The sequence below is a fragment of the Trichomycterus rosablanca genome, chromosome 10, assembly GCF_030014385.1.
Source record: "Trichomycterus rosablanca isolate fTriRos1 chromosome 10, fTriRos1.hap1, whole genome shotgun sequence".
Taxonomy (NCBI): Eukaryota; Metazoa; Chordata; class Actinopteri; order Siluriformes; family Trichomycteridae; genus Trichomycterus; species Trichomycterus rosablanca.
This window is the reverse complement of record NC_085997.1, coordinates 30,668,837-30,692,335: the sequence shown is the minus strand read 5'-3', so window position 1 is coordinate 30,692,335 and position 23,499 is coordinate 30,668,837. Positions and strand designations below refer to the sequence as shown.

Sequence of the window (23,499 nt, the reverse complement as noted above, 5' to 3'; positions counted from 1 at the left end):
TGAATTCAGGTTTGAATTTGTCCTATTTAACTCCAGACAAGATCACTCATGCACAGATCAGCATTAATCTCCAGTACGACAGCTTATGGAGCTTCAGAAAAAGTTTTTGTAAAAATTTCATATCATTATACATTTAAATGTAGATCTAAACAATGTGCAAAATGTAATCATAATTTAATTTAACTGTGTACATAGATCTGTAACAGCTACTACATAAACAGCCAATCATTATAAAGCTAAAAAGCTGATTTAAAAAACCTTTAGATTTCACAGTTTGCATTAATTAAATCAAATGATGGCCGCACAACGTGTCTAGACCACCATGTGATAAAACTAGTAAAAGTATGTTAGACTTTACACAATCTTTTACACAAAGTGTATTTTTTATTAAACACACACACACATATTATGCAAATATGTAAATAAATACAATTTCCCATAGGTTCTTGATATTACACAAATCATTATCAAAAAATCATTATAAATAAATAACTGAAGTCCACACCGTCCATCACTTCTTTTGTTTGTAACGATTCTTCACTTCTTCTAATTCTTTCTGTATTAGATGTGACTCAGCTGTGGTTTCTGAAAGCTAAGAGAAATTGTATGTGATTAAATACAAATGTGATTCTTTTTCTGTCATTTATTTGAATCCTGGAATAAATTATAAAAGTATATAATTAATCCGTCTTAAGAGAAAGGTGAATATTTTAAATGCAAATTGCTTTTAGCATTTTACTCTGGATTTTTAACACAAGCGGTACTACATAGGGCTGAGTTGTTGTTTAAAGACTCCTAAAAAGACATATAACATATTTTATATTATTAAATATACTATTCACTTATTCCTTCATGAAACCAGTCACTGTATATTTCATTCATTTATTCATTTTCATGTTTTTCCTATTGCTTTATGTATGGTCAGGATCATGGTTAGTCCGGCTTTCCTGGAATCACTGGGTGCAATGCACTAACACACCCTGAACAGGACGGCAATTCATCTTGGGGCCACCATCACGCCAATCATGGCTATATGTAGACACCTGATCGGTCGATAGCACCGTTGGGAAATTAAACACTGGATCCCATTGGCAGTGGGCTTTTTATTTTTGTTGAACAAAAAAGTAAGTTTTATAATCCACATTTAACTTCCTGGTGTAACTAAATTAGGATTAGACCCATAGTAGAAACAAGTCCAAAAGCAAGTAAGTGTGCTATTTAAATTACTATGCATTGTGGACACACAAGAAACCACAGCACAGATTATAAACATTAAATAATTTAGTTACTTGTTTTATAAGCTTTTTTGTTTACAATAAGTTGGCATAGAAACTCACCATATCAAAGAGAAGGTCAATCTTAAGCTTTAAAAGATTATTTTCTTCCTCTAACTGCAGATTCCTCTTCTTTAGTTTTTGTAGCTCCTTGCTTGATACATTACCTCCTGATTCTGTGTGTGAAAGTAACATGCATTACAACAATAAAACACTGAATAAATGGTCAGGCATCTATCACCAAACAAACTTTGTAGTATCAATAATGTCACCTTACCTATAATCCACTGTCCATCTTCAAATTTCAAGCTCTGACCCCCAATATTCATTACTGGGGCTCCATATTCCAGACCTAGCTCCAGCTCTCTGGTGGACCGATCCAGCTGGTGGAAAACCAATGCAAATGCTTTTAATAGTGCCAATCTCAGTAACAAGACTTAAGAGTGGTTAGATAAATCTCACACTTACTGTATGAAGATTAGAAAGAGATGCAGATTTTCGAGGTGGGGTCTTCTTGGGGCTAAATATATTGCCAAAAAGGGGCATTTTAAATGAGCTGTCGTAGCTGCAGGAGAGATTTAGATCAGATTAAACATGTAATGTAGGTTTAAGTCACACTGTTTCACACAGGGAGCCACTCTCGAGTTTTATATTAATTATTTCAGGTTAATGAAGATAGTTAAAAACTATAAATAGTGTTACATACAATGTATTCTATGTATTCTTCAAAATAATTCCAATGAAGCTTTAGTTATTAAGATGAAACTCATTGATAAATACCAACTGTAATCGTGTACGGAACAATGTTACCTGTGTGCTGTACTTTTGAGTTATCTTAAGTTAACCAAGCGCAAAATAAATGACTAAATTGTTGTAAAAGTTGCATTTCGCTAAACCCGAATCAATCTTCTGAGTTCAAAAGACAGGTATTAGAAACCGAATTAAACTATTTTAAAACTGAATTGCTAATGCACCGTTAGCTTTATTGTGCTTATTTTTCTACGTACCGTTAGCTACTCTGCTATAGTTAGCCAGAAGCAAAGTAGTCGATTTTAAAATTTAAATGTTCGATATTAAAATGTACATTAAATAGAAACAGTAGTCTAATACATTACCGTTATTATATATATATAAGATTATTGTAATATCTCTTAGTTACCGTTAGCTTACCCGAGTGTGCTGTTTGCAGAACAGCGTGTAAACATCAATCTATTTACACTGCTGCTTAGCAACAGCAGACAATCCACTGCATGCGCTAAAAGTCCTCTTTTATACCGAATAAAACCTCAAACATTAAAACCACCTGTGGGGGTTTATTTAAGTATTTTAATATGTTTAAATATTTTTATTATGTTTTGGTTGCATGTTTTTGTGTGTGTAAAAGACAGTTTAAAATTCATGTTATTAATTTCCTTCAAACAAGTTCATGTTTTCAAACTTATTCACATTTTAATATAGAACATGTGTGTGTGTGTGTGTGTGTGTGTGTGTGTGTGTGTGTGTGTACATTTACATTTCAGCAGACACCTTTATCCAAAGCGACTTACAGTACTGTGACAGTATACAATCTGAGTAATTGAGGGTTAAGGGCCTTGCTTAAGGGCCCAACAGCAGCAACCTGGCAGTGGTGGCTTGAACCAGCGACCTTCTGGTTACTAGTCCAGTACCTTAACCACTAGGCTATGGCTTGACTTGTGTACTAACAGCATTGTTTAATAACTTATTTAATAACTTATTTTAATTTAGAAAATCAGTAGAACATGAAATTTGACAGGGGTGTCCAAACTTTTTTTCATACTACTGTGGATAAATATGCAATTTAGGGGAAATAAATATTGTGTCCTGCCATCAGGGTGAAAAATGTAACACAATTAACACAATTAGTAAAGTGCTGACAGTTGCTGTCATGAAAATAAGTAGCTGATATCTGCCACTGGTAGAATTTGTTGAAAATGGGTCCTGATTTCTATTGATGATTTTTATTATTATTATCTATATATCTATACACTGGGCAAGAGGCAAGAGCTGCTTGCTTGTTATTAAGAAGTAAAAGTAAACCAGAGTGCATGGTAAAGACCCAAATAGGTGTGCTGGCAATTGAAGTCAGGTCTTTAGAACCCATGTTTTATTTAATATCAGCTTAGCCTTGTACATGTGTCATCACACTCAGGATTTTCATCATCCCTAAGCTGACTTGTTAAGCATTTAAGCTGACTTGTACTTACTTACTCACTCACTTACTAATGCTCTTATTTATTTCTTGGGGAAAAAACACTAACTTAGGGTTCTAAGAGGGTTTCAGCAGATTTGTGTCTTTGGACTGTTGTCTACTAGAGTAAGGTAATGTTTACTATGAAAGCATTTCTGTAAGTCGCTCTGGATAAGAGCATCTGCTAAATGCTGAAAATGTAAATGTAAATCCTTAACTTTAGCTAGGTTAACTAGCTAGCTAACATTTGTACAGGGTTAAGCAAAACACACCAAGTGCAAAGTTCTGAGGACCTTGGTTCAAATCTCATCTTTCTCTCTCTCACACACACACACAATTGGAATACCTGAAGGAAAACTACATATGGAAAGCAAAGGAAGCATACAACTGATGGAAGTAACAGCTGTATTATTTTGTATTAAAGTTAGTTAATGTTGTTTTTAAGCCAATTCTATAATTACAATTACATAAAACCTTTTAGGACCTTCAGGACAAGACTCTCGTATGTAAATCATTGGGATTTACAGTCCCTGCACTGCAATGTGGAAGTGCCATATCCAGATTCATTTTGACCCTGTCAAGGACTACACAGTTATATCAAGCACCATTTCATAAATATATGCTTTCCACCATACTCTCGATTCCAAAACCCGACTGAGGAATTCTTCTCAGCTTAACCAAGAAAATCTACTCCAGTCAATGGATGCAGCATGTGATGACATAAGAGTGGATTCAAGCCTGGAATGGGCATGCAAAAGGATGTTTTTCATGATGTTTAGCTAGAGAGAATATTGCCTGTGATGTAGATGAAGTCCTGTGGCCTGACCTAGCCCAGAGGCATGATGCTGAGGCAGAATGAATGATTGACATTGCATACTGTACATGCAAATACTTTTAAGATTCAAGATTCAAAGTAGCTTTATTGGCATGACTGTAAAAAAACAATGTTGCCAAAGCATTACAACGATAATAACAGAATTACAAAAAAGAAGCAAAAGATGACCATAAAACAATAAAAGTGAATAAAGATCAAATAAAAATGAACAATAAAAATATTTTAGCAAATTTACAGGAAGACATACAGACAATATATAACTGTACTTTATACAAATGTATATATACACAGAACTGTTACCCACTGTCTCTCAGGCGGTATAGTATAATATAATAAATATATTGCAGTTCATATACTGTGTTTCTTTGTTGGTTCTCTAGTATACATCAGTAAACATGTTTTCCTGTATACAAAATAAAGATTTTTTGTCCTGCTATGCTAAAAGCACAGTGTTTTATGTAGTGTGTAATAACTGCTGTGTAGGGCAGTTGTAGCCTAGTGGTTAAGGTACTGGACTAGTAAGCATAAGGTCGCTGGTTCAAACCCCACCACTGCCAGGTTGCCACTGTTGGGCTCTTGAGGAAGGGCCCTTAACCCTCAATTGCTCAGACTGTATAGTGTAAGTCGCTTTGGATAAAAGCGTCTGCTAAATGCCGAAAATGTAAATGTATAGTGTTTATGCATTGGCTGGCTTTGTGTGTCATTTCACGGTAGTGATAAAATCAGACATCCCAAGTCTCCCGAAAGTTCCGGGAGTCTCCCGCATACACATAGCGGCTCCCTGATGCCCGCAAGTCAGATAAAATCTCCCGGAATCTAGAACGCGCGGCCAAGAACACACACACACGCACACAGGCGACACAAACTTTATTCCCCAATCGCGTATTAAATCCGTTATCTGATATACAATCTAGCGCACTGTGTAGGGAACATAAATCAATTGTCTAATATACTGTCTAGTGCACTATGTAGGGAACATAAATCCGTGATCTGATATACAATCTAGTGCACTGTGTAGGGAACATAAACCAATTGTCTAATTCACTATCTAGTGCACTATGTAGGGAATCTAAATCCGTTAACTAATACGCCACCTAAAGCATTATGTAAGAAACATAAGTCTATTATCTAGTACACTATCTAGTGCACTAAGTAAGAAACATAAATTATTTTCTAATATACAATCTAGTGCACTATGTAGGGAACATAAATCTATTATCTTTCACACTATCTAGTGCACTATGTAGTACACATTAATGTGTTTGTGACGCAAACAGTTAGCTTAGTAGCTCAGTTAGCAGCTCCTAAAAGTTCTGTTATTACCCATAATCCTTTGGTGTGTGCGAGAGGTGTTTTAGCTTTTTTTTTTCTCTTTTCTTTCTTTTTTTTTTTTTTTTTTTGGGCTTGGGGGGTCGGGGTCGAGGTCCGGGTCCGGGGGTACCTCCCTGAAATAAGTTTTTGCAACTTGGGATGTCTGTAAAATAGTTTTGAGTTGATTGTTTGACTTTGAATGACAAGTCAGAGGTTGTGTAAATGTAATTTATATTTTGGGTTTTGTTTTTACTGTTTTGAGAAAAGGAGATGAGATTTCAGGAAATGTGTTTAAGCAACTCAGAAAAAACTGTAATATAAAACTGAATGAACAGATCTTGCTATGGTTTACTAGTGTCCCCTACTGGAAATAGTTTGATGTTTATTTTGACTCTGGGTTTAGGACCCAGCAGTGTTTTCTCACCGGTCCAGATCAACTTGGGCACAACTTGGAGCAGCAGACAGAGAACTATCGCCTGGTCTGTCTGCATGGTCAGTGTGAATTTGGGCATGATCTCAGGAGAAGAAACAACAACTACACGATTTGCTCTCTGAATCAGCTTTGCTCGGGGTTTACTGCTGTCTGAAATAGACCGTGGAGGTAAAAGCGATTTGCACTGCGTGGGTGAGCTGCTAATGAGCACAAAACACACCGCTGTTTTTATAAACCAGTCCTAGCTAACCGATTTTGCAGAATACTGAACCAGCTTAGTTAATAATTAGTTTATTACGATTGGTCAAATGTAACTTTAGAAAGGCCGATTGACTTTGGGAGCTATTAGAGAGTGAAGCGAGTGATACTTTATTCTTTTGGATGTGGAGTTGATGTTCTTAGCGGGAGGTTGCACTACACTGACCAGTTTAACATAGTAAATAAACATAAGCAATCATACTGAACTTATTGTAACACGTTGTAAAATATAACACAACATTATCAACTGGAATAAAACTAGCACTAGCACTGTTGCTAATATGCACTGAGTTAGCAAGCTAACACATTTTAGTCACTGCCCTGTTCGAGGCCCAGTGCGAGAATGTAGCACGAAAGCTAGTAATTTCAGTTTGTTTATATTCACAGTGATAGTAGAAAATGTTCCTTTTCGTAAACTGTCAAAAATATATTATCCCTGTATCCCTGAAGTGAAGTTTGTTGCAAAGGCATTTTCTTGAAAAAGTGAGTTGACAGGCTAACAAACTACATAGCTAACTAGCTGCTAGTAAACAGCAGCATCTAAGTAAATATTTGAGTAAGCTAGCAAACTTTTTACGGGTCAGTTCTGGTATATTTCTCTTTATGTTGTGTTTGTAAATTGCATCTTTCAACATACAGAAACAGAAACCTACGTTAAAATATATGTGTTTAAACGTTTTCTAACGTTTTTCATTTTTAGCAGACAGCGCTAGTTTGCTAGCAGGGTTGGGCAAAATATTTTGAAAATGGCATTTATGGCTGAATACAGTGTTGTTGATGTACGCATTAACATGTTCAGTTACACTGCATAACAGTAAAATACTTCAAATGCATTTAAAATGTTTTAAACAGAATCGCAGAAGTTACACGATCTCTGTTTTGTGGTTTCTAGGTGTTTACTAGGAACGTACCAGTGTGTCAACAAACTTAAAACCAACGTAACAGTAAATAGATCCACATTAAGTTAGCAATTCATATTTATTATTGAGACAGGGCAGTTGTGATGGTCTTGCATTAAGCTTTAAATGGTCTTGCAGTATGAGGGATGTGGTGATTAACACAGAATAGTTGTAGTGTGTAGAGTGTGTAGTGTAAATAGGGCTTAGGAATGTGACTTCATACCCTGGCTTTAAATGCCTTAAATATTATAACCAGACTCACAATTACATCCAACTATGTGATCTATATTACATAAATAAGGCTTGACAGCAGTAAGTATTATTTATAAAGTCTAGCAGGGGGCCTGTGCACCTGAATGTAAATACATAATAGGGGTACATACAAAAACTAGGTATGGTGACGATTGAATGTCTCTTCTTTTCCTGTCATTTTCTAGCCATGGATCCAGACAGACAGAAGCGCAAAGAAGACATAGAGAGAGCATTAGGATTTATTCAGTATGTCACTTTCTTTTCTTTCCTACTTAAAGCATGACTGGTAGTTTAACTGGCTTATTTAATGATTTGTATAATTGGTTTGTTTGTTGTTGTAGGTCATCATTGCCCTTTCCTGATCCTGATGCCTATGAGGTCAGTCTTATTAAATTTTCTGCATTGTGTGTCTCTGTGTGTGAGAAAAATATACATTTATTGTCAGTTTATATCAATGTATTTTGAGTAAATGTTTTCATTTCACTTTGCAGGGATTTTTGACTCAGTTGGTGTGCAATTTACTGGATGAGGGTAACACAGTTTTTCGCGATGGAGATTGGAAACAGGCGGCCACACATTACAGTGAAGGTGTGAATGTAGCACGCTATGCTCAGTCTGAAGCACTGGCGATTCCTCCAGAACTGCTGGAAAGTCTCTATGTTAACAGAGCAGCGGCCTTCTATAACCTTGTAAGTGCACTACCCAATGTTTTGTTTTGAATTTTTTATTTAAATAATAGTTGAGACTTCATTTAGTTTAGCATATTTACTGTAGTGTTTTAGCATGTAAGTCAAAGCTAAGTCAGATATATTTGTACAGTGCATTTTAAAATGGACATTGTCTCAAAGCAACTTTACAGAGCCCATTGACCAAAAACCTTTAATGAGCAAGTTGAGGGCAACAGTGGCAAGGAAAACTCCCTAAATATTACAAAGAAGCAAACCTTGAGAGAAACCAAAGTCAACAGGGACTCATCCTCTTTGGGTGGCTTTAATGATATTTCGATGAATTACAATCTGTTTAAATAAACAGATACATGAAATGGAAAAATAGCATTAATTATAAAAAATATAATAACAAATATAAACCATCATAAATAATTACAGTTCCCTCAGGTCAGTCTGTGGTAGAATAAAGTCTAAAAGTGAGTTCTTAACATTGTGAGTGCAGTCACTGCAGATTCCCATCACATCCAGCAGGAATAGCGTTGTCGTGGAAGCTTCGAATCCAGGGCTTTAGCCTCAGGTGGTTGAAAAGGTTCATGTTAGAACCACTGACCAAACAAAAGGTGTAGTAAACATATTATATAAACAAAATCATTCATATGGAGAAGTCAGTTGTGCATGAGACTTTGGCTTCCTAATTATTACAGCATAACTAAAAGGAACCAGAAGTTACCATTGCTATGGGAGCTTTCGCTGAACATCAGCGTCCACCTCCACTATCATCAACAAACCTAAGTGATTGCAAGTAAAAAAGATAATGACAACAGCTTGACATCCCTGATCACTATAAATTGACCATGTATCCCCAAGCTCTGTGCCTTAGCAGGGTGGAGAGCCCCAATCACAGAGCACCAAAGCCCAGTCCAAACCAGATGACCCAACGTATCATGAAGAGAATTAGTCAGCAGGTTGAGTGACTTTTATTAATTGTGTGTATTAAAAGCAAAAATTTTTTTTTCTTGTTTTTGTTTAGAGGGAGTATGAACGGGGTGTGCAGGATTGTGACAGTGCACTCTGTGTGTCAGAGGGCAGCCGGAGAGCACTTTATAGAAAGGCACTGTGCCTGAGAGAGCTGGGCCGATTGAGGGAGGCTTATGAATGTGGAACTGGGTGCCTACTCGCTGCCCCTCAGGTAAGTACTCTGTGGCAGAACTAACAACGTAAGGTCTTGTGCATTTGTCTAGACCATAAACCACATTATTTTGACTACTGCATAAAGAAATAAAACAGTATTCTTTATTTGGTGATTTTGTCAAATGTTTATTAATTGACTGTATAGTTGATCACACATATTAGTGTGTGACCATGCCTCTTACTATCTGTGTTATTTTTTGCACATACTTAATTTCAGTTTCACTTTTATGTTATGTTCAATGATTTGTTGAATACCAACATTTTTAGTATCGTATTTTCCTTTATCAATGCAGGACATACAAGTCAGTGAACTGGCTAAGGACCTCGCCAATAAACTAGGCCTGAAAATCCGCAAAGCCTATGTTAGCCCTCAGGTGTGTAATTTGCACCCATTCTCTATAACCTTTTCTTTGGATGGGGTGCAAGGGACTATGTAGACATAATGAAAGTTTGGATTCAGTTTATAGCCAAATGTTTTTTTTCTTATGTTGATTGTCTAGGTTGAATCTACATCTGGGCCTGCCAGTAATGGAGAAACTGCTCCCTCCACAGGGGAGGTTAGTATAGACTTTAGACTGCATAATTAGACAGGTATGGCCAAGTTAATTATTCAGTCCAACGTATTCTCTCTCTCTTTCTATAGAACTCCACAAATGGTCTTGAGACGTTGACAGATATTGATTCAGGTAGGACGTATTTTAAGCTACTTTAGTAAAGCTATATACATCACCTAAATAGCCCTCCTCTGTCAGTTAGACTAACATGAGATCATGTGATTAGCAGGGTGTAGTAGGTAGTGACCTCCTTCAGGAATTAGAAGTATTTGGAGGCTGGCTTCAGAGAACACATCAGCCCTTATTTTCCTAGATTGGTAGCTGTATTGTGATTGGTAGATATAGCCTGTGGGTAAAAGTTGCTAACAACCAAATTGGGCGTAAAAATGGGGTTAAGAGGGTTTGTGTGCACCTGTCTAAAATCGTCTTTGGTATTTTTCAATGATTGTATTGGTAATTGTAAACTTTTGTTTGACTGATTTTCGATGATGCAGATTTGTCAAATGCTCAATGCATCCCAGCACCTTTGGCCACCCCAATCCCGGTCAGTGACGACCTCCCCATGCCTGCGCTGAGCCCCGTAGTGCAACAGGATACCCCAGAGAGTCCTAGCCAGGGGCCCACAGGAAGAGTTCAGTATTCTGTTCCTGTGTCTGAGGATGTGGGTGAATGCATGAAAAACACAGATCTGGACAGCCTGCTGGAAAAAGGAGCCGAGGAAAGTGTGGTAAGTTACCAAAAGATTAAATGTCTTAAGCAGACTCATCTTTATTGTGCTCTTTTTAGCAGCATTAGGCTGTATTAACATGCGCGGCAAAATCGAGGTGGTGCTGCTTACCTTGCCACTGCGCTTCTTATAGCAGATTTGCTGTATTGATTCAGGATTTTTACTGCTTGCCGCTTAGCTCAAATTTCCATCTGACTGAACTTTGACCCCTGCCGATGAGACGAATTGTTTGTATGACCTAGTCTAAAGTAAAGCATAAACATAGTAGATAGAAACTGATTTGTTTTCCAAAACCCTGAATTGTTGTAATCAACATAACATTGACATCACAAACAGAACTACTGTAATTGTTTAGTCAGGTTAGAGCTACAGTATGTTTAAACAGCTTTAAGTGGCGTTTGAACAATTGAAATATTTACTCAATGTTCTAGTTTGCATTTGCATTTCTCAATCATTATGGGTTTAATATTGACTAAATCTCTTGTTTTTATCTCTTGTTTTCTTCTCATTAGAACCCTGTTCAGGGTGCCATTCCAACTAACCTTCCAAACACAGCTGTAGGATTATGTCCTCCTTACTCTTCTGGTCTCCCAGCGTCTTCATCTCCGCTCACTTCCCCTTATTTTGGCTCTGCCGTCAGCTCCTTGACTCAGATGGACTCTTTCTCAGCACTTGCCCAGAGTGAGAGCTCCTCACAAGCCATGGAATCTCTCCACTCTTTCACGTCAGACGGTCCTGGAAGAGCCAGGGCTGAATCACTGGGAACACAAGGAATTGACTCGCTGTCTGAGTATACGTTACCAGGTAATTCAGCATGTTTGTTGGTTGGGATGTGCATGAAACACCAATTTTGTTGACTTATGTTGATTATTATTGGTGGTACCGCTGGGATTCAGGATTTGAATCCCTAGTGATTTTATGTGCTATTGGCCGGTCAGGCAGCTCGATGCAGATATGATTGGTTATGTCTGTTGGGATAAAGTGGTGGTAAACCATGAAAATGAATGTATTGACAATTTAATTGTTTTGTACATTATCATCAATAAAAATTTTATTACGTTATAAATTTAGGAGGAAGAGCATCCACCAGTTTTATTCCTGGATTACGGAACCACGGTGCCATTCACTCAGTAAGTACTTTTTTGTTTGTTGCATGGTTGTTGTTTTTTCCTTTTGGCTGTGCTCACTTCTCATTTGTTTACCTGTTTTAGCCGTTAAATTAGGTTGTACAGTTCTCTAGCAAATGTTATCGGTATAACAGCCTGTTTTTTCTCTTTTCTTTTGTAGAATGGCTCTGCTGCCACCAACCTTTCCCTGTTGTCCCAGAATCCTCTGGCTGCCACTCATGAGTTTAGACAAGCTTGCCATGCCTGCTACAGTCGAATAGGTAGCTAATAAGTGTCAAATGTGTTGTATTTGTACTGAGTCTAATTTTGGTGCTTTGCTTTTAACAAGCTAAATTGACACTCTTCTGATGTAGGTCCTCGGGTCATGGATTATAAGTACCAGCCTGAGGCAGCTCATCGCTGTAAGAGAGATGTTTTGCTCTGTCGACTCAAATCATCTGAAGACGCGTCTTGGAAGAGGATACGACCTCGTCCTGCCCGCAATAACTTCCTAGGAGCATTTGTTCTCTGCAAAGGTACATACAGTACAGGCCAAAAGTTTGGACACACCTTCTCATTCCTGTGGTTTTTCTTAATTTTTTTTAAATTTTCTACATTGTAGATTAATACTAAAGACGTCCAAACTATGAAGGAACACATATGGAATTATGTAGTAAACAAAAAAGTGTTAAACAAACCAGAATATGTTTTATATTTTAGATTCTTCAAAGTAGCCATCTTTTGCTTTAATGACAGATTTGCACACTCTTTGAAATTTTCTCAACCAGCTTTATTAGGTTTCCACCTGGAATGGTTTTCAATGAATGTTTGTGCCTTGTCTAGAGTGAATTTTTGGAATTTGTTGCTTTTTTAATGTGTTTGAGACCATCAGTTGGGTTGTGCAGAGGTAGAGTTGGTAAAATATAAAACATATTCTGGTTTGTTTAACACTTTTTGGTTCACTACATAATTCTTCATAGTTTGGATGTCTTCAGTATTAATCTACAATGTAGAAAATAAAAATAATCAAGAAAAAACATTGAAGAGAAGGTGTGTCCAAACTTTTGGCTGGTGTGTCCAAACTTTTGGCCTGTACTGTACATCAATGCATTCAAATTATCGGGGGTGTGAAAGAGTTTTGGTGATGTATTTATAAGACGTTCTGTGAAGCACACAACAACAGTAATGTGCAAACCACTTTTCCAAGAAAGTGAGACATGCAATAAAAACAAAAGTGTTGATTCAGTAATTCTATCGAACTTTTATTTATCTCGGAACAGTGCGAAGAAAATATTTCACTGATCAACTTTTTGGCTAATACAGTCTGAATCAGTAGAGGTAAAATACGATTGAAAGCAAAAATGGGGAAAATGCATATACAGAAAAAGAAATAATTGTAACAGGATGACTGTTTTTACTTTAAACCCCAAGTAGCCAAAAATGCTGCTTATTTAATGCATGTGCACGTACCCATCTATTTGCCATACTTTAACTGTGGCAAACCAGACATAGCATATGATTTCCTGGATGAATTGCTTACCAAAACGGTCATCATGCAGCCTGACCCTGAGATGTCAAAACCTGTGTATAATCAATGCCAGGAATGACCACTAACAACTCCATGCCCAGTTAGTGTATGTCTTTTCTTTGGCAAACCCTTTCTTTATTTAACGATTAAAAACAACAATAAAAACCTTATAAAGAACGCACAATAATTTTAAAACTGTTTGTGGTAATTAGTGTGCTGACATGCAAACAAGTTGTGTTTTAAACTACGTATTCTGTATAGTATATGTAGTGTTGGTGAAAAACTAATTTGACATGCAGATTAAGACTGCCATAGTGATTTGAGAGATGTTGGAATCACTCTACACTTACACTGGCTAATGCACTGTTTATTAAGTTGTTCATTGATTTTATGCACTGACTTATTTAAAGCTGTACATGTATGCTTTATAATAATCAGAGGAGAACAATGTCATTGTTTTGGAGGGGGGGGGGGGGGGGAGTTCTCCAGCCTGAACTCATTTTCTCAATTTTTTGCTGCTTGTTTACAAGTTGAAAGCTGTTTAACTCTCACTTTGCATGGCCGGTATTTTGTTGCTGTACTTTACCTGCATTAAAAAACAAGTCATATGACCTGTTGTAAATGCAGGGCAGTATGAGTTTTCTTTGAACAACAGTACACAGTTCACACAGAATCTGCAATCAAAACTTTTAGCATTACAACTTTTAGTCTTGTTCTGTTCATATTCATGCAGAGGTGCAAGAGCGTCAGGAGTGCCAGTATGGGGAAAACTGCACCTTTGCCTATTGTCAGGAAGAAATAGACGTGTGGACCCAGGAAAGGAAAGGCGCTCTAAGTCGAGAGCTACTGTTCGACCCCCTGGGCACAAATGAAAGACGGGCACTTAGTGTCACTCGCCTCCTGCAGATTCATATGGGCATGTTTATGTTCCTCTGTGAGGTAGTTTGCCACTGCATAACCACATTTAATATTTCATTCAGGTTTGTTTGTCTGAAATGCATTTTAAGTTCCTCCTGTGCTTCTGTTTTACTAAAGGAATGTTTCGACAGTAAGCCTCGTATAATAAGCAAGCGCAGCAAGGAGAATCTAGGTGTCTGCTCCAACCTAACTGCAAAGCATCCTTTTGATGATAACAAGTGAGCCACTTAAATTTTTTCCTTATTCATTGGTGTTCAGTTAGATCTGTGATTAGATTTTAATGCAACACAGTATTAAAATTCATGTAGTTTAACCTAACAAACTAATATTTATGTGTTGTGTGTGCCTGTCACAGGTGCCTGGTGCACGTGGTGCGATCAGCCAACGTGCGCTATAGTAAGATCCGTCCACTGCACCCGCTGTGCCAGTTTGACGTATGCCGACACGAGGTGCGCTATGGTTGCCAAAGAGAAGACAGCTGCTCCTTCGCTCACTCAGTCATTGAGCTGAAGTGCTGGGTGCTGCAACAGGACACTGGTACAGATGTCACAAATACCCAGATTCAATTATTTGGTCCAGTATGCCACAAGTTAAGTGTTTACTGAGCCACAGGAACTGAAACGTTTATCATTGTTATTTGGGTGCAGGATGATGCCCAAAATAACCAAGATTTAGTAAGCACAGATTATTTGAATGACTATATTTAGTCATATAATAAATAAATTTACTAGCCGTAAGCATGAATAAGGATGTAATTGCCAAAAAAAGTTGCAAAAAAACCATGCTAAAGTATAACATGAGCTGTGGTAATACACTTAAAAACCTTAGCAAATAAGGCAAAATGTATTTATATATAAGACCACTTGTTCACATTTGTTTGCTTAATTGTATGTTTAAACTTTAAGGCATCACCCATGAGGAGATGGTGCAGGAATCTAAGAGACACTGGCAAAGGCTGGAGCAGAATGCACACAGACAGAAGGTAAACTGTCTTTCGTTCTGTTCAGTGCAATGTCACCATTTTTAAATGTAAATAACCTCTTTGCTTAAATTTTTTTTTGCAATTTCTTTTGTTTTTATACCAGCTTCATTGTAGTTGGTTTTTAAACCAGTTCAATTGTTTCTCATATTTGTTATTTATTTGCACTCACTTTTCGTTGTTTAGCCCATGCACATGCCTCATCAGACCAGCTTCAGTAATGCATTTAACAGAGAGGTGGTTGGGACTGGAGGAGGAGTTGGAGGGGGAGGCGACAACATTGGGGGTGGCGGCACCTGTGGCCGAGGCAGGGGACTTAACCTCAAGATGAAATTTGTGTGTGGCCAGTGCTGGAGAGAGGGCCAAGTCAACGAGCCAGACAAGGCACTGAAATACTGCACTGCCAAAGCCAAACATAGGTAAGACTTTACAATTTAATACTTTACAGTTTCGCAAAGTGCACATTATACATTTGTCGTAAAAACTAAGATAATATGACGCTCAGGTGGCGCAGCGATAAAACACGCTAGCACACCAGAGCTGACATTTCGAACTCGACGGTTTGAAACTAAGCTCTGCCTACATGAACTACGATTGGCTTTTAATCATACAGGGTGGGAGCCGGATAGGGACTCATCATAACTGAGGCAATTACGACCTCTGCTGGCTGATTGATGGCGACTTCACAGAGTCGAGTGATGATCAGGGTGTGGCTCTCTGTACACAAAGCTGATCCGCATATGAACTCGCCTCGTGCAGGTGAAAAGATGAAGTCGGCTACGGCCTTGCTTAGTGATAACCCAAAGCTCTACCCTATAGGCTACCACTGTCCAGGTGTTTAAGGCCTGGCACTGTGTTCACACTGAAAGGTGACGTGTCACTGATGTTGCTGTTTGTGTAGCTGTTGCTGGCCTTAAAGGTGTATATACTATGTATATTATCAAAGTTGGGCTAGTAGCAAATTGAGGAATATTGGACAAAGTAAACAAATAAGCCAATATTATAAATGGAAGCAGTCAATTGAACTAGTTGCTTACTTGGATGCAAATGTTAACTATTTCTTTAATGATAATGGACAAGTTATGACTCAATAGTTAACTGACAAGCATATACTATTCTATCAAAGTCAAAAACACATCACTCAGCTTTATATTAACAGCTCTTTATGCTTTATTGATTAAGACCAGCTTAATCATGTGATGCACAGCAAAACTGTCAATCGGCTGTGCAACTAAATGACAAGCTTGAAAACAATACACAGTATTGACAGTTAGTTCATGTGCAGTTTTGTAATAAATGTGGTTTAGTTTAACACAAGGAAGCTATGCAGTGTCATCATTTGGAGATCTGAGAAAATAAAAACAAAGCAGGTTCATTAAACATCCGAGGTTTTGTCCAGCTCTTGCTACTGTCACAATGTGGTGTGTATAGTTTTTTTTGCCAGTTCATCCTAATATGGTTTTATTAGTCAATTGCTTAAAGACCTGTGTAGCCCAGATTGGTTTTGTAAAGGACAAATGTGAAATTGATGACAATTTTGCAGCCAACTGCCTCTTTCTGCAGTGGATGCTTGTTTTTTTGGTAAGACCCTGTTACTGAAAAGTTCCACATGTGTCTGTTAATGCATACCCCCTCTACTGCTTGTTTCTTTTAGCTGGACTAAAGAGCGCCGAGTGCTGTTGGTAAAATCATTTGAAAAGAAGAGGTGGGTAGTTGTACGACCACTACCATTCTCTCGGACCTACCCCCAGCAGTATGATGTACGTTTTTCTTCTGCCCTTATTTACACATAGTGATGGCTAGACTAAAAAAACAAAAGCATACTGCATGATGCTTATTTGATGTCTCTTAGATAGCGAATAATTCACTACCACTAAGTATGCTGAATATTTGCAATATGAATACAAGTGTTGTGTTCTTGTGACTTGACTTGTCTGTATCTGTAGATGTGTGTTCATGTGATGAAGCAGAAGAAATGTCACTACATCGGGAACTGCTCTTTTGCACACAGTTTGGAAGAAAGAGATGTGTGGACCTACATGAAGAACAACAGTTGTGAGTCTACCAATTTCATGTTGTTTTTATTTTCTTAGAACAAATCCTGTTAAATGAGGTGCTAAATAATAATGCATACGTAATTTGTTCATAAAAAAAAAAAAAAAAAATTTATCTTTTCTAATTCTCACAGTGAGAGACATGCAGCAAATGTATGATTTGTGGCTGTCACTGACCAATCAGACTCGTCGAACAGATGGCACGCTGATGACTCCACCATCAGAAGAAAAACAAACAGCCATGCCAGCAGACTATACTGAGTCAGTGGTGGGTGGTTATCATTTAATGTTATCATTTTTAGTGTGAGATAATCAGAGATTTTTAAATAAATTATGATTGTGGGTAGTAATTGGGGGGGGAAAAATAGGCATGAAAAACTGTTAAAATGGTCTGTTAAAATAGACCACTGATTTTTACAGTGATTATGTTTGTCATCGTTGTTTTGTTTTTACTTGCTTGTCTTTCTTTACTAGAAGTGTAAAAGCTGTCCAGGCTGCATAGGCAAACACACTCTGCCTGCATTTGCACGTGACTAGTAACTGGTCTCAAAAAGTTGTAATATGCATAATTCCTTTACATGGTTCTTACATACCTGTACCAGGCATTGTTGGATGCCCTAAAAATAAAAAAAAGTGGTTGATGGTAAACTCCAGGTAGACCAAGTCTTAAACATTCAAAATTAACATCCCAAATAAATCAATAGCTACGTTTACTTGCTGCCTAATAATAGCTAAATTGGAATAGAATGGATCCATGTATACATAGTCTAGTCTATATCAATTGAGGCTATTCCAAATACAATTTCTATTCATTTAAACAAGGGTAATCCTTAAAATAGAAGAATAATAGTCATGTAAATACCTGTGTATAACTACATTCCCATTTGGAAAGGTTAAGTATGTTTTGCACATGTGCATTTGCATCATAGTGGAAGTTTACAAAATTTAGAGTTTATGCAGCAAGCTTACCCAATAACGAGTTAAATAAAAAAAAAAAGCAAATTAAAAACAGGTGGAGGTTTTTAAAATCAGTGTATTACAATGATAAGAACCAGAATGCTTCTTTAATTTAATGGCCTATTTTAATGAATACATGTTAAGTACATTTTCCTGACTTTGCCATAGTTTTAACCCTTTGATGCACAAGCTAAGCAAACCCCTTCTAATGCACAACATGGGTAAAAAATGACCCATATTCATCCATTCAAGAATATTTTCATATGCACATTAGTCAGTTATTCATGTATTTGCTGTCTTAGCTAATAAAAGCTATCTATACTAGAATATGTAAACAGCTAGCAAGCAAATAGTATTGGACATATTCAAGATTTAAGAGCCTAATCTTTGGTTATCTTTCAAAAGATCAGTAAATATGTTTTTGACTACAAACACTTACAAATGTCAGTAGTTTCTGTCAAATTCCATAGTAAATACATACGGGTCATTTTTGACCCATGTTGTGCATTAGAAGGGTAGTGATACAAAAATGATTTTTATTAAAAAAGCAAAAAATATAAAACTGAAATAAGGATTTGTGATGATCAAAAACAAGTTAATTGAAAAATTCATGGAAGCTTGAATGACGAAATTAATTTATTGCAAAGATATAGAAAATAAAAACTCACTGGATCACTTTTGACCCAGATTGTGCATCAAAGGGTTAACGCAATTTAAAAAAACAAACACACCAATCGAAAACTCAAGTAACATACTGCTGCACCTCTTACTTTAACTGGGCTCAGGTAATGCTTGTTATGGTAAAGTGTACACCAAGTGATACTACACATGCATGTGTTTTTGGATCATATTGCGTGCATATAAATGGAGATTGTCATCAGGTTGTTGAGAAGAGTACATATAAACACCTCAGTATTTATCTATAATCGGAATGAATTCAGTCGGATTGGAAAATTCTTTTTTATTAACATAGCCATTGGAAGATGAGTAAGAGTGGGATACATGCAGCTATCGCTTATCTCAGTATCACTTATCTGCACTTGGTACCTTTCTGTCTTCAAAATGGGGGGTCTGACTGATGTGTGACTGATTGGCAGGCGGGGCGGCAGCTCTCAGGAAATGGGGATCTGTAATCCTGGCAGAAACATCGAGTAGCAGGCCATGCGGCTGCCTGCCAAGGCTTCCTGTGATGAGAACCAGACATGTTCCAGACGTCAGTTTGTATTCTCCATTCCCTTCAGTGCAAGCGCTATGAAGACGGCCTGAGCATAAACCTAACATGGTGAATGTGACCGCATACACACATACTTTTCCATGCCCAACTGCATTGATTTAGTAGCTGAATGTTTTGTATGGATCTCAAAAGATTTCATTAGGATGCGCAATGTGAGATGAGCAGAAAATTAAGATGCTCTTTGCATTTTACTTCCTGCACCCATGTGTGTGGTCGTTCACTCTGTATTTCCGCCATATTGGTGGAAGAAACTGAATGTATTGCCAGCAGTCCAAATGATTCAAATGTAGAATTTAATAAACATGACATGGCAAACAGTTAAATAACTTGACATTATTCTCCTGCCTGTTTGGATTTTAAAAAGAGCTAACATGTAGGTTTGATGCCTCCATTTGCCAGTCTTGCGTGCCCATGCTTGTGTTGACATTCAGTAACTATGTTGCACTGTGTGAGCTGTGACTGGGGCTGCATTTTGTAATCAGGCAATGGAAAGTTATTTGCACAAACTGAATATAATGATAATCTGCTCCTTCAGTCCAGAAGCTGGCAAACTAAATTTAAGCAAAAATTAAACTGTAATTTTATTAGAAAACAAATGTGATTGTTCAGAATGAAGAATTTTATAAGCATGTGTGATTGGAATTAGACTTATTTGAGAACCACCAGGGTTTTAAAAGGTTTAGATAAAAAAAATATTCCTAAATTCGTTATAGTTAAAGCCCTGTACAAGATTATTACAAGATATTTTACACTAGCTTACATCTACCTGTCCAGGCACGGAAAACTAATTTCTAGAAATATAGGCAAATAAGCTATTTATGGTCTGCCTAGCATAATTATATTCCCTCCAAAATATATATTCTCATTACATACCTTGCTACTCTAGTAAGCCTTGTCCATACGTATGGTGGACATACATATAATATATCACTAATGATTATTGATAACTTAGCAGTTAAGCTTAAATAAATATAGCCTGACCTTGTATTGATTATATAGAACCTGTTGTTATTATAACTATGCTATATGGCTATTGCTGATTAGATGACTAGTGATTTTTTTTTTTTTCTTGCTTTTGTGAGGGTCATTCCAGAAATGTTGCTTTTCTGAGCTTGCACTTGTCAACACAAAGAAAGTAGTAATTGTAAATCAAGGGCAAAGCACATTAACACCTAATACATAATGTGAATGTAGAAATATAAAATGGCACGTTATCTAGAAGTGGACGTTAGGAAAGTAATTATTAAAAGCTCATTCTTGGCTGCATTAAGCTAAAATCAACTTTCTGGAATGACCTTGATGTATGCTTTAGTGAGGGATTGTATTATTATTACTACTACTACTACTACTACTACTATTATAATAATGATTACTATTATGCCTATTTCTATCCTGCTATATTCTATTGATATACGTATATGTTAATTGAAATGTATAACTCTTTCTTTAAGTATATGTATTCTTGTATGAACATAAACTTTAACAGTAAATAGTCTATGTATGCTGAGAGACTTCTCCATTTAGGAAGATGATACATGTGCTTGAGGTTAAGAATAAATTTTAGTTTGCTCTTAAGCCCAAACCAAGTCTTTCAGTTACAGTATAGAATATTGCTGGATGTTGGATAGAATTGCTCAGTCCATGTTGTCTTATTAAAGGTCCTGATAGTCTTTTGTTTGAATGTTAATGTAACAGTTTGACATTGCAAGGCAATGTGGAGAAATACTGATACTTTACTATTATGAATATATTTTTCTTTCTCAGCTTTCTGTGAATTTCCAATGAAATCCTCAAGCACATGTATTGTCAGTTGTATTGTGATATACTAAGCATACATATATTTCTTTGTTTGCATAGCGCATTATACAATATAAACATATATACAATTATAAATATCCTTAACTTGTATAATCTTTCTCTTGTACTATATGATAATTAAATACATACTTAGACAACTTAAATAAGAAAATAGATGCAAGGTGATGGATGGGTTTTGATTTGTTCTGTTGTCTGTTGGCTAAATTTTGAGGCTGATATGGTTGCTCGTGCATGTAACTTCATTGTCTTGAATGTTGACGAGTAAGAGTCTTTTTGGTTTTGATACCAGTTTCCACTTTTGGTGACAGGTAGACAGTCAGATAAAGGATGAGTAATCTGATAGAAAATGAGGACAGAGTGATTCAGTTCATAGATACTTAATTATATGAAATCATAGTGTGTGCAAACAGCCATATCAAATGGTCAAAATCTTTGCCTGATGGATGTTCAGTGGTATACAAAGTGGATAATTAACTCAAAACACCTGTCAAGTTGAGCTTTCCTTTAAAGTGTGAATCTGCAACATTCAGGCTTTTTTTACTTAAACCTTTTTGCCCAAGTAGCTTAAACAAACAAGTAAGAAAATGCACATGGTTGAATAACCTTTGTGTTTCATACTTTATAAACTCGTGGTCTATTTTAAATCACAGACAGTGATGCATTGATCTGGGCATGAAATTCCATCTTTACATCAAAATGACAATGTCTTTAACAGAATTATGGGTGATGTTTGTTCTCTGTCAAGATCAGTTACTTTTCACCTGTTGAAAATAACTAATACACATCGGGGTTTTGAACAAAAAAGAAACAATGCCTCTTTTGTACTGTATTTTTTACATTTTTTTGTTTTGTTTCCCCTCTTTTCTCAAGTAAAATTGAATATTGATCACATTGGACCAAATCTCATGAGTGTTTAACAATAAACAGACTGTTTTGGAATGTTTGGTGTTTGTTTCTTAAACAAGCTCAGAAAATGAAACTCATCCTGTCATTTTATACATTCAGCATTTTATGCATGTCATTTCAAGTAATCAAATTATATCTGGATTGGATTTACATGTAGGAATAAATGCACTCTAGACCCATTTACAAGGTTTGCATCTACAAACTATTTTGGGGGAATTTTACACCATTCTTGGATTTCTTAGACAGCCCTCGTGGCACATCATTTAAACAAAGTTTATGTCTGGGCTCTGATCTGGCTAATCAAATTAAATCTTGTTTTTTAATGTGTATTGTGACAGAAGGGATGTAAACAGTGAAGTGTTAGCCTGGACCTTTGTTTAATGTACATTTTCCTCTAAATAATTGCTTCACTTTCTAATTTTACGTTTTAACAATGGAATTTTGTTCTATTTTATTATCTTAGTATTACTGACAAGAGCACCTAATTAAGCAGTTTTACAGCATCAATAAACAGTAATTTTTTGGTCATTTTTGAATGTACTTTTCAATTTATGGCTACATCAGTTGTGGTATTTTGTTATTTTAAGACATGCAGCAATTGAGAGTAAAGCCTCACTTTAAAGGCATAAAGCAGGGAGGGTAAAGCCTCACCCTCCAGCCTTTAAAGGCGTAAAGGCTGTGGTTGTTTTTATTATGCGTGTCCTATCAGATACATTAAGAGAAACATTAGAGAGATCAAAACATTTTTATGTCTTTCGCTTTTTTATTGGAGTATATTTTCACTTTTATTAACTTGGATTCCTACTTTTAGGGAAAATAGTAAAACAATTCTTTTTTTGTAAGCAGTAAATCGTGTGATTTAGTCAAGTGTCTATAATTTGTTTAGGTGAAGGAAATTAAACAAACCAGCCTGTTATTTCCAGACACACTTGATTTAAGCCCATTTTATTGTCTTAACTTTTTTAGTTTTATTGTGTTCTCCAAATATTTGCACCTTATTTGAAATACGACATTCACATATTTAGCAGTGCACATTTAAGTTCATTTCATTTTCATAACTTTTTTTTAAATTAACAATGTAAGTATTAAATTATATTTGTGGATTAAATTGCATGCATCTTCAAAAATCTGGCCTTATCTGGTGACAAGTCAACACATCATCTACAGGGAACACATTTAAATATTTTTTTTTGTTCTCATACAAGTAGATAAGATAATAATAAGAGACATTTATATTTATTTGATGAATTGAACATGTAGGGGGAGTAAATTAAATTCCACATATAAATAGTAATTGTGTTTATAGAAGTATTGTGTATGTTCTAATGGTATGTAGAGAATGTTTTAAGTTATTGTAACTTCTCAGTGGGTGGCACTGTCGCCTTACA

General features: G+C 36.4%; 2 protein-coding genes across 4 annotated transcripts; one reads left to right on the top strand and one right to left on the bottom strand.

The window, feature by feature from the left end:
* Positions 1 to 364: 364 nt before the first annotated feature.
* Positions 365 to 2,505, bottom strand: cby1 (chibby 1, beta catenin antagonist). 2 transcript variants are annotated; one of them, XM_063003790.1, is made up of 5 exons: positions 2,445 to 2,505; positions 1,743 to 1,839; positions 1,552 to 1,657; positions 1,338 to 1,450; positions 365 to 592 (listed from the first exon to the last, which is right to left on the bottom strand). In XM_063003790.1, the coding sequence occupies exons 1-5, from the start codon at positions 2,477 to 2,479 to the stop codon at positions 512 to 514; spliced, it is 432 nt and encodes a 143-aa protein (XP_062859860.1). In that variant the 5' UTR covers positions 2,480 to 2,505; the 3' UTR covers positions 365 to 511. The 2 variants fall into 2 exon arrangements, with proteins under 2 accessions (XP_062859860.1, XP_062859861.1); XM_063003791.1 differs by having other exon boundaries at positions 2,434 to 2,489.
* A 3,359-nt stretch (positions 2,506 to 5,864) lies between these two features.
* On the top strand, positions 5,865 to 22,144 carry zc3h7bb (zinc finger CCCH-type containing 7Bb). 2 transcript variants are annotated; one of them, XM_063003141.1, is made up of 22 exons: positions 5,865 to 6,230; positions 7,657 to 7,717; positions 7,813 to 7,849; positions 7,963 to 8,160; positions 9,170 to 9,328; positions 9,624 to 9,704; positions 9,831 to 9,887; positions 9,974 to 10,016; positions 10,379 to 10,611; positions 11,124 to 11,415; positions 11,683 to 11,741; positions 11,899 to 11,998; positions 12,092 to 12,253; positions 13,979 to 14,184; positions 14,281 to 14,381; positions 14,519 to 14,700; positions 15,069 to 15,145; positions 15,329 to 15,561; positions 16,797 to 16,902; positions 17,089 to 17,197; positions 17,331 to 17,464; positions 19,251 to 22,144. In XM_063003141.1, exons 2-22 carry the CDS (start codon positions 7,659 to 7,661, stop codon positions 19,284 to 19,286), a joined length of 2,664 nt encoding a protein of 887 aa, XP_062859211.1. In that variant the 5' UTR covers positions 5,865 to 6,230; positions 7,657 to 7,658; the 3' UTR covers positions 19,287 to 22,144. The 2 variants fall into 2 exon arrangements, with proteins under 2 accessions (XP_062859211.1, XP_062859210.1); XM_063003140.1 differs by lacking the exon at positions 19,251 to 22,144 and adding an exon at positions 17,671 to 17,910.
* The last annotated feature ends 1,355 nt before the right edge of the window (positions 22,145 to 23,499 follow it).

Bases quoted from the DNA above. Each gene is read 5' to 3' on its own strand.
- zc3h7bb (XM_063003140.1), top strand. From the start codon at position 7,659: ATGGATCCAGACAGACAGAAGCGCAAAGAAGACATAGAGAGAGCATTA. The intron at 7,718-7,812 runs GTATGTCACTTT...TTGTTGTTGTAG, and splicing joins AGAGCATTAGGATTTATTCA to GTCATCATTGCCCTTTCCTG. The intron at 11,999-12,091 runs GTAGCTAATAAG...CTTCTGATGTAG, and splicing joins TGCCTGCTACAGTCGAATAG to GTCCTCGGGTCATGGATTAT.
- cby1 (XM_063003790.1), bottom strand. From the start codon at position 2,479: ATGTTTACACGCTGTTCTGCAAACAGCACACTCGG. The intron at 1,840-2,444 runs GTAAGCTAACGG...TCTCTCCTGCAG, and splicing joins TCTGCAAACAGCACACTCGG to CTACGACAGCTCATTTAAAA. The intron at 1,658-1,742 runs GTAAGTGTGAGA...GTTTTCCACCAG, and splicing joins CTCTTTCTAATCTTCATACA to CTGGATCGGTCCACCAGAGA.